The 11237-nt window shown below is 38.9% G+C and overlaps 1 protein-coding gene across 4 annotated transcripts in view; it reads left to right on the forward strand.

Annotated features, from left to right (window-relative positions):
- cacna2d3a (calcium channel, voltage-dependent, alpha 2/delta subunit 3a) overlaps positions 1–11237 on the forward strand; it is a 150344-nt gene that overhangs the window by 138173 nt on the left and 934 nt on the right. For all 4 annotated transcript variants that reach the window (XM_080295138.1, XM_026155216.2, XM_026155217.2 and 1 more), the window contains 5 exons: positions 723–798; positions 902–954; positions 1636–1691; positions 7074–7188; positions 10704–10816. In XM_080295138.1, coding sequence (XP_080151264.1) covers positions 723–798; positions 902–954; positions 1636–1691; positions 7074–7188; positions 10704–10816 — 413 coding nt within the window. The remainder of the gene's footprint in view (positions 1–722; positions 799–901; positions 955–1635; positions 1692–7073; positions 7189–10703; positions 10817–11237) is intronic.

Below are 11237 nucleotides of genomic sequence, written 5' to 3' on the forward strand. Positions count from 1 at the left end.
AGATTTTTGCACTGGTCTGAATTTGCTGCTAACGCTATTATGTGGCCTGGCTTAGTGCTAATTGGTTCCTGGCGGTGTGCTGGAGCTGTGTGTCACCCGTACTGTGACTGAGGTTGGTTTGAACATCGCCCAGGGCTGCGGATATACTGGGCCCGCTCAGACATCACACACATACTTGGACAAACGTTCACACACAAAGCACTGTCAAGTATACAGAAACTTGTCCAAAGGCTATAAGAACAGTGTCCAGTGTGTGCGTGTGTGTGCAAGTTAGAAACGCCTTCAATAACCTCACCCAGACAGACCTAGATCTCACACCCTCAGGGTCTACTAAGCCTCTAAATCCTCTGTTATCCCCCCAATATCCCCAAATCATCTACACACACACACACACATACACTCACCCACCTTCCTACATCACTTTGAGGAACCTCTCAGGAAGCTCTCGGCTTTCACATGCTTTCCTTTTCCCATTCTTGCCACATCCATCCAATATATTATTGGTAGGCAAAGGAGCAGTTATAGCAGAGGTGGGATCTTTTCTTCCTGCTCCCACACAGCAGTCCAAAAGGCCCCACAGGCATGCAATACCAAAGAGAGTGTGTGAATCAAGACTTATATCACCCTATCAGGGCTGCATTGTCCTCAAATGATTTAGCTGATCTCTATTTCTGATATTCTGTTTCATTCTCTATTTTGTTTTTCTATCGTTGTGTCCACAGGGTGACTCTATATGACTACCAGGCTCTATGTTGGGTCTATTCGGAAAGTAGCGACAGTGGACGCACGCTATTGGACGTGAGCCCTGCAAATGTTTTGAAGCTCTTCAGCCTCTTTGTTTGTAATCCATGCAGTGCAAAGCTGGGCCTACATGTGTCTGATATCTGTTTCCTTTCTTTAGCCCTACTTCGCTTTCTTCTCAGCTGTGAAGTGGATTCTGACTGAGCTTGTCATGTAAGACTTTGTGTATGTGAGAATGTCTCATGTCTGTTTCTAATAACATAAGTTTGCTGCATGTATGTCCTTTGCAGGGCTTAGATTAAATGTGTGTTTGTGAGTATGAACTGTATGTTTGTTTACGAGTGTCTCCACATGTACGTTGACATGATCCTCGGTGATCATGAGCAGTAATGGCTACCTGATGTTTCCTGTGGTGCCACATTGTGGTTTTGGAGTTTTCCTGGGTGGTCTGTTGTTGCCACAGTGCATCATGGGAGGATTGATCTGTCAGTATTCATTTTACAGTCTGTCATAGTGAAGACGTGCTTTTGTTGATATCACTGTGTGGAAATGAGCACAAACCCACATGAACCTGAGTATCTATAATGTGCATATAGTCAGTCTGAATATTGTAAGTGATCTGTTCATTTTCAGTTAGTTAATGCTAATGTGCTGTTCTCTAAAATATAGTATTTTTCTACAGAACTGTATAGAGTGCAGATTAAATTGTAATTGAAACTTAACATGAAAAGAGGTTGTCTGTAGATATTTATTTACTTTCACTTTTAAAGTTATAATTTGCAGAATTACACAATTTAACGCTCTCTACTTTGCAGAGAAACCATTTAGTATGCAGACCATATTATATCAGCATATGTTGGCTATGATTATCGCTGATGTCATCTCCCTATTTAGATTCCTGGTTGAGTTCAACTTGTACAGCTGGTGGTACTCTGACCTCACCGCTAAAGGTAAGAACAATCTCTTTGGGGATGTGCTTGATCTCCGGCTTTCCATCTAAACAGCACTCACGCATCCACATGCACTCTACCGCTGTCTCAACACAGTTATAACAATGTTGGACAAACTGCAGTGGCTGTAATGTTATAAAAACACTCAAATCTATTATAAACAAATCTGCTGCGTTTGGAAAAGAATTCATACGAGATGCAAACTTGAAAATAATTTTGTCATTAAAAGGTTATTAATGATTATAATCCAAAGAGCTAGAAAAATAATTTACTAATTAGCTGACGAGTTGAGTTACTGAGTGGCTCAGAGTTTATTTTAAATTTCTGTTGCATATATTTAAACTAATATTGTCACTTAAGCCTGATTGAAGTGCATTTTTTATTGGTTTTGAATTTTAAATGTTAAAACAGGTTAAAAAAGGATTTGATGAGCAGTTCAGTTCAGTTCAGTTCATTTATTTCAAACATTTCAAACATGTGCCTTCACAATCATTACAAAATATCATTCCATTATTTGTTTGAAAAGGAGTAGGCTGAAGTATTTACTTATTTGTCCCTACCCCCTCAAGTTTTACCTCTCATTCATTTAATTTTTTTTTTGTCTTAAATTAAACAAACAACATATGAAACATATGAAACATATGAAGTAAAACAAAACATAACATACATAAATCAAAAACAAGAAATTAGCAAGCCCCACCACAGTATAGTTTCTTTCATATGAAAAATACAGAATGTGTATATTTGCAGATACACAAGTTATGGAAAAACAACAAACCAAAACAAAACAAAAAAACAAAAAAACAACCAAAAAAGAACCACAACACCATTACCAGCAACATTACCATCCTGGGTTAACCCCGTTTTCTTCATTCTTATACTTATTTAAAATTAGGTTTTTATATTTTACTTTAAACTGTTTTATGTTTTGACTGTCTTTTATTTCTTCTGTTAGACTGTTCCATAATTTAACTCCTGCAATTGAGATTGACATAGTTCTTAAAGTTGTTCTAGCACTTTGTATTTTTAAATTCCATCTCCCTCTTAAGTTATACCCACCTTCTCTTTCTATGAACAATTTACAGATTTCTTTGGGAAGCAATTTATTTCTGACTTTATACATTATTTGCGCTGTTTTAAGCTTCACCAAGTCTTGGAATTTAATAGCTTGCATTTTGACAAAGAGTGCATTTGTATGGTCCCTGTACCCTACATTATTTATTAATCTAATGGCCCTGTTCTGTATTATAGTTATTGTTTGTGTGTTACTTTTGTATGTGTTTCCCCACACCTCTACACAGTAGCTCATATATGGCAGTAGTAAAGCACAGTATAAAATGTGCAGTGCTTTCTGATCCAACATATGCTTTGCTTTCCCCAGGACGGCAATGCCCCGTGCCAATTTCCCCTGAACATAAGTAATGTGTGGCTTCCAACAGAGCTTGTGGTCAATGATCACCCCAAGAAATTTTATTTCATTGACTCTTTCTAAATATACATTGTCAACACATATTTCTACTTCGATGTTTTTCTTTTGGTTTCCAAACAACATAGATTTGGTTTTATCGAGATTCAATGATAATTTATTTATATCAAACCACTTCTTTAATATCGTTAATTCCTGTGTGATCATTTCCAAAACCTGTGGCAATTCCCCACCTGCACACAGTATATTTGTGTCATCTGCAAATATTACAAACTTTAAAATCTCCGATACTCTGCAGATATCATTTAAGTACATAATAAACATTTTTGGACCCAGTACTGAACCTTGAGGTACTCCACAAGCTATATCCATCAAATTAGATTTATATTCATTTATTTGTACATATTGTTGCCTATTCCCTACATAGCTTTTTAACCATTCCAAAACCACTCCCCTAAACCCGTACTTTTCCAGTTTTTTTAATAGAATTTCATGATTAACAGTATCAAACGCCTTCTTTAGATCTAAGAAAACTCCGAGCGCATACCTCTTATTATCCATACATTCCGTTATCTTTTCCATTAGATCTATCAGTGCCAAAGCTGTTGATCTGTTGCTTCTGAACCCATACTGACTATCTGTCATTAATTCATATTTTTCCACAAAACTATCAAATCTTTTTATGAAGAGTTTTTCCAGTATCTTAGAGAACTGGGAGAGTATTGACACTGGTCTATAGTTTGTAAAATGATGTCTTTCACCGGTTTTGTAAATGGGAATAACTTTAGCAACTTTCATTTTTTGTGGAAAAACTCCTTTTTGAAACGACAAGTTGAATATATATTTTAATGGTTTTACGATACCATCAATAACTGTCTTTACCGTTACCATATCAATATCATTCCAGTCTGTACTGGTTTTGTTCTTAAGTCCTCTAACTATGTCATAAATCTCTTTCTCTTCCACTGCTCTTAAAAACATTGAGCTACTATTCCTTTCAATATTTTCACCAGTGTCCCTTTCTATTCCATCAACCTTTATTTCTTCTGCCAGTTTTGGCCCTATGTTTACGAAGAATTCATTAAAGCCATTTACTATCTCCTCCATGTTATTAATACTTCTTGTCCTTCTATAAAGTACCCAGGGTAATCATTATTCCTTGATTCATTTTTGATTATTCTGTTTAATACATTCCATATATCTCTTGTGTTATCTTTATTGTGTTCTAACCTTTTAATTTAATAATCTCTTTTACAGGATCTCATTATATTAGTTAATTTATTTTTGTAAGTTTTATACTTCATTTCAGTTTCTATTGTTCTCTTTTTTATGAATTCTCGATATAAGGTATTCTTTTTTTTGCTGGCATTTTGTAGTCCTTTTGTCATCCATGGTCTTCCTGCATAATTGTGTTTCCTATTGATTTCAATTACTGGGCAGTTTTTATCAAGTAATGTGTTAAATGTTCTTAAAAATCCTTCGTAAGCTTTATTAACTTCTGTTTGTTCATACACAATATTCCAATCTTGCTTTAAAAGTTCATTTCTAAGACAATTTAAGGTCTTCTCTGTTCTTATTCTTTTGTAAATAATCTTATGTCCATCGTTGTTCACTTTATAATGGCATTTATAAGATGCAAAGACTGGTAAATGGTCACTTATATCATTGATTAACAGCCCACTTTTTATCTTTCCTTCTATTATATTTGTAAATATATTATCTAATAGAGTTGCACAATGAGATGTTATTCTGGTCGGTCTTGTTATCAGTGGAAATAAACCGATGCTGTACATGGAATCAATAAATTCTTCTGTACTCTTATTATGATTTGGATTCAATAAGTCAATATTAAAGTCCCCACAAATAAACATTCTTTTCTGATTTATATTTGTAAATAAGTCCTCCATATTATCCTTAAATATCTCAATCTTAGATCCTGGTGTTCTATATATACAACTGACAATTAGGTTTTTCCTTTTTTCTATACTTATTTCCACTGATAAACATTCCATCACTCCATCAATAACAGTCGTCATTCTTCCCATTCTTTTGTACTTTAGGTTTTTATCAATGTAAAGTGCCACCCCACCTCCTTTCTTGTTGATCCTGTCTACATGAAGGAATTCATATCCATTTATTTTAAAGTCTTCAGTTGTTTTAACAGTTACAAACAACAACATATTCTCATTAACATATTAGAGAAAAATCAAACAGAAACACTTTGTGTAGCAAAGAAAACTGAATTCAACTACCTCAGACTGTGTAAAATAGCTTCTTCTGAAATACGTGTAGATTTTCTATTTTTATTTTTAGTCTGATCTTTCCTGCCTCGCAAAACAGAGAAAAGAGTCGCAGTTAAAAATGTGTCTAATTTCTCACTGAAAATCCTTTTTTTCATCCTGTTGCTCTTTTCGAAAGAAAAAAACGTGACGCACTGCTTTATACTTATGTTTGAGTTCACAGGGGACGACGCTGCATACAGAATAAACACCCAGCGTCCCTACCACTGGCCTCATGTCTTCATCCTCGCCATCTCCCCTCCATTTCCTGTTGGTCTGAGTCAGTGTGACCACTGGAAAAACAGAATAAAGAGGCGCAATCCAAAACCTAAAAGCAAGAAAAGAGAAAAAAGCAAAACAGACCATTACCTCAAGTGACCTCAGCGTTTCAGAGCTTTTGTATACATGTCTCTGTACACACAATCTTCTTTGTGCGTCCAGAGGGGTTATTTTATGTGATCTTATGATCTGTACGGTCTTATCCCATGTTGGTGATGGTGGTCGGCAATAGCCGTTTGGTAACACAAGAAAAAGCTCTCTCTCATGTGTCAGCCAGTCTATCATGTTCTCTCCTTTTCTCTGGTTGTATTTCATTCCTTTCTCTGTTTTTGCTCCTTCGTACTCGCTTCCATGAAATCGCACACATATGATTATTGCCAGGCTATGAATGCTGTGATTCCTCATGCTTTATGGAGTGTCGAATACCGTTCGCCTGTTTGAAATGAAAGCCTCACTAAGCAGCATCATATTGGAGCATTAATTCTTGCCAAAACTAATATGAAAATATTTAGTGTGTGAAACAGGGGGGAGGAAGAACCACAAAATGAAAGTCTACGTCTAAATGCTTTCCTTGCACACTTTAATCCTGAATGAAGTGAAGCTGGGCATCGCTGCTCACCAAGTAGTCGAGACAATTTCACAGCTGGCTGGCCTCAGGTCTTAGCACTTTCTATATCTTTTCACAATAAAGACGCAGGCCTGTGACACACAGCTGAAACACCATCATTTAGCAGCCGTAACCCAATCTACACAACCTCTCGAGCTGAACTAATCCCTGACCTTTATACATGTAGGCTGCGTTCTCACATCCATATAGTTTATTTACAGTGCACTCTTTCTCACACACACACACACACACACACACACACACACACACAATGAATCGTGCTGCACTCCTGATTCTTAATAATCAAACCGCACCATCCAAATCACACACATAATCACCCACGTTTACAAGCCTCTCTGCAAAGATGTGTAACGCGCTGCGATTCAGCTTTCAAACCGTTTCTTTATGTGAAACGAAAACACTACGTTTGGAAGATGTCGACCCTTTTTAAAAAAGGGTTTAATGACATTTTAAAGCGACCATTCTGCAGGGTCATTTCAAACCTCTGGGTGGCAGGAAAGTTCAAGCAATGCTGTGAGAATGACTGGCCTAGATTTACATTGGAAATATTTCCAGCAGGACAAGAGACAGCTCTGGTGCAGAAATGCTGTTTTCTTTCAAACGTGAATATTTACATGGACGCGGTGTGTTTAACTGTGTGTTTGCGTAACTCCTTGCGTAGCTATTATTTGATTTTGAAAGGAGTGGTTCAAAGTTTTTCCACCATCTCTGGCTGAATGTCTCGCTCATTCTCGCCGCCTTCTCTCTCCTTCCTTCTTCCCACCTCGCAGCTCAGAGGACAGGTCGGACCATGCAGGTACCGTGCGACACAGAGTACCCGGCCTTTATCTCCGAGAGGACCATCAAAGAGAACACCGGCAACATTGACTGCGACGGCTGCGTCAAGTATGGGATGCACAAACAGACACATAAACATCAATTAGCTACAAGCGACATCAACAATAAGAGCGCTGGTTATCAGCTGTCCACCATAGAACAACTATGAAAAATGAACGATCCTGTTAGCTCTCATCTTCATCCTGAATAATGAGAAGCACATTTAAATCATTTGTTGTCTGCTGAAAACGCTTTTATCCAGAGTAATCCATCAGAGACACACACACAGTGAGCGTTTTGAAATACGAGGCATTTAGAGATGAGGGAGAGAGGTGGAAAAAAGGCTTCCTTTAAACATGGGAAAATGAGTGTGGTCCCCATTAACAATTTGGGCTTTTCTGTCAGGCAATTGTGGGGTGTTCTCTGGATCCCTGCAATGGGGCCTTCATTGCTCCCAGCTGTGGAACTGCCAGGGAGCTCAGAGCTCTGTGTGTGTCTCAGTGTGCTCGTGTATATGTGTGTCCGCTGTCGGTGCAGCCCCAGAGGGTCAGCGGGGTATCCTCCGCTTTCGGAGCCAGGACTGTGGTGTGGCTGGAGATACTGCGAGACCCTCACATAGAGACACCCATGCCCAGCCGCACATGCTGAAGCCTGCTTCAGAGGACAGGGTATAATCTGCAATGATGACACCAGAGCTGGGATTAGCAGGAACAAGCTGTGTGCTCAGCAACATGCCGCCTTCAAATGCATCGTTTTTAAAACGCAATGACTTTGACAAAGTAAAATGGAGTTTTTATTTCTCTTATATGGAATTTTATAGCTCATATTTGTATTAGAGGTTATTGGCGATAAACATCTGTTTCAAGTTACAGCCTGACTGAAGCCTTTCTCTTATATTTTCATTGGGACACGTGTGTATGCTTTATGCGCTAGGAAATATATCCTAAGCTCTTGCCTGCTAAACCTCTCTTTGCTGTATTTTGACTCTTTGTGTGGATGTGTGTGTCAGATCTCGTACGTGTGCGCTCTGCTCCCCGATTAGTGTGACAGAACGTAAGAAACATCAAACCCTGGCGAGTGCTCTGGTAACTTAAGTGCCCCCAATAAGATGATTTAACCTTTATTAATGCATCTGTAGCTTTTCTAGATGGTAACTTGAGATTCAGGACAAATAGAGCGTCTCCAACCGGAGAAGGTCTTCAGTGGGACCATTAGTGACAATAATCCTGGTTGTATATCTTTCAAAGACACATGCTCCTTTTCCTTTTCTCAACCAAGAGGGACGATTCAAGTCACCAAAAACAGAAAGAAAAGAAAAGAAAGCTTCCAGTGAGGAGCAGCTTCAGGTGTACAGTTACAGTAGGACGTTGCTTAATCTGCTAGGATAGTACATATTTCTTCTTAGGTTTACTTTTGGGCATTTTTAATTCAGCATTAAAAATGGATTTTAATTCTGCAAATGCATTTAAAATAATTTGAAAGAAATGATAAAGTAATAATAATTACTATAATAATAGTTGCATTTTTCTTTATACATAATCTTCCTTTCCAACTTTAGTGCCAGTATCCTCATCGTACCATATTTCACATCAACTTATCCAACTTATCCAACTTATGGTTATGCTGTGCAGTTATTAAAACCTTAGAAAAACATTAACATTCTCGGCTGGATACAGAAAAAAACATTTATCCGAACCTGTGCAGGGAATGATTTTTCCATGAAATGTACGAGACTGTGTCCAGCTTGGAAACTATAGTGAAGCATTACGAAATGTATTGTGAATTAGCATTATCTTTTTTTATATGAATAGTTATTTTTGGCCTTTTTTCAGCTTTGCTAGATAGATGCAGTGAAGACTGACAGGAAAGTGGAAGGAAAGACAGATCAGCCACCTGGGCTGGCCACTCTCAGCCACGCAGCACATGGTCGCCTGCTCATCCAACTAAGCTTGACCGGCACCCATGAATTAGCATTATGTTATCATAAGTAACAAGGTATTATTTAGTCGTGCATCCCTGTCAGCTGTAGAATGTGTAAGATGTGTTGTGTTTTGTCAAAACTAAAAAGAAGACAGTCTTTCTCCGACTGCATATGTCGTAATCCTTTCCTACAGTTCTCAGCTTTATATATCAAACTCTAGCTTTTCCTTTTGTCTCCCACGTGAGTCTCCACATTGTTTAAAAGGTTGTGTGTTATTTTTTCTCAGAGAAACATGTTGGATGTCCTTGTCTGTCTCCCCGCCAGCCAAAATGTAGAGGCCACAGCACTATGAGGCAACATTAACAACAAATTGTCTGTTACGCTATCTGTGTTTGTGATATGCATTGCTGTCTGTCACTTGTGTATCTGCGCACATTATACACATCAGTGCGTGTGTGTAGGTGTGTGTGCAGTGTGATGCTCCCTTTCCCAGCTCTGGGGATGTTCAAGGCCAGCAGATGTGCTGTCAGGATGTGTTTAAGTCTTTTCTCCAAAAACACTTGCTCTGCTTTCTATCAGCGGGCAGCGCTGGACTGGACCGGCGCTGTGCAGGGGTGTGCACAGATTACTAAACATCAGCAGATCCTAATTCACCCTGATTGGAACTGGTTTGGCGTGTTTGCTGAGTTGGTTTGGTTTGGTTTGGCCGGTCGTGCTGGGATAAGTGTATTAAGTGCAGCGGATTGGCACTCCTCGGGGATTGAAGGCTGTTTGTGGTCAGATTAAATTGGTCATGGTATTGAATAAGTAAAGATGGAGATATTCCTGTACGTATTGGGTCTGTTTGGATCTATCGGGTCTCTCCCTCTCTGTCTTTGTTCAAGCTCTCCTTCACAACAGTTGAGAAAGTGCGTTTGTGTATACAGTATTTTTTACATCTGTGTGTGTTCACTCAGTCACACGTGCGTGTTTTCATATGTGTCTGATAAATGCTTCAGAGCGAATTCGATAAATCACCCAGCTGCAGCGAAAGAGAGCAGGCAGAGAAGCAGGAGATCAAGAAAGAAAGGGTGATAGAAAGAAGAGATCATCTTTACGACCTCTCTTCTTAATAAAGCTTATCCACAGCCATAAATCACCGGCCAGGAGGCCGAGGCAAGGCCTGATCTCTCAGACCAGTAAAACACAGCCATGGGAAGCTGTAAGCACAAAAGTGTGGTTCCCATTTGTCTCCCTTTGGAGTGTTTTATATTCGGCAACACTTCATTGGTGCTTGCCTTGGATAGGGTACAACAAAGCCTTAAGAAAAGGAAAGGAAGAGAACGAGGAAGAGGGGCGGATGGAGTGAGTTAGACAAGTATGTGTGTAAACTATATATGTGTGTACGCTGGTGTGAGTCTGTCTGTGTCGCTGTATGTTTATTGACAGCTGGCGGTGAGATACTTCATACTCTTGACATGCATCCAGTGGAGTCTCTTCAGAGTGCTTCTCCCCTCTGCCAGGGGAGCATGTGAAGACTCATAACACAAATCCCGTGACACACATGGAAATTTACATCATACCCATGCTCCTGGACTGCTAGCCAGATCTCAACTGTCTCTTGTTCCTTTTCCATCTTTCTTTCTTTCTTTTTCTATCTGGCTGTCCGTGCTGTGATTGGCAGGTCCTTTGTGATTCAGCAGATCCCCAGCAGTAATCTCTTCATGGTGGTGGTGGACAACAAGTGTGACTGCAGCATGTTTGAGCCAATCACCATGGACCCCATCGAAATCATGTATATCCTTCGCTGAGGTGTGAGGGAGAAGGTTGCGAGTATATGTATACAATGATATTAAAGCAAGACATATAACAGCGATAGGGTTACGTAAAGTTACTCTACTCTGTAAAAAAGTGTGTAAATTCATCAAATGGCTTCGAATGTAACAAACTCTCCTGGGAGTCATCACCTCGCGTCAAACTTTATTGGGATTGAATAACCACATGAGTACGAGAGGATTGATTATTCTTTGGTTTTCAAACCCCTGCTGAGATAAATATACATGTTGTCTTGTTTTCTTTTTAGTAGACGTTTCTCCTCCACCTCATAACTTTCACAATTAGATTTTTTATAGTTAATTTCCATTGATTATGAATTCAGTGGAACATTTTGAAGTAAAAAGCTTGTTTACACTCCACCTCTTGTGGGTAAGCGATCTAA

Source organism: Astatotilapia calliptera, chromosome 20 (genome assembly GCF_964374335.1).
Source record: "Astatotilapia calliptera chromosome 20, fAstCal68.1, whole genome shotgun sequence".
Lineage (NCBI taxonomy): Eukaryota > Metazoa > Chordata > Actinopteri > Cichliformes > Cichlidae > Astatotilapia > Astatotilapia calliptera.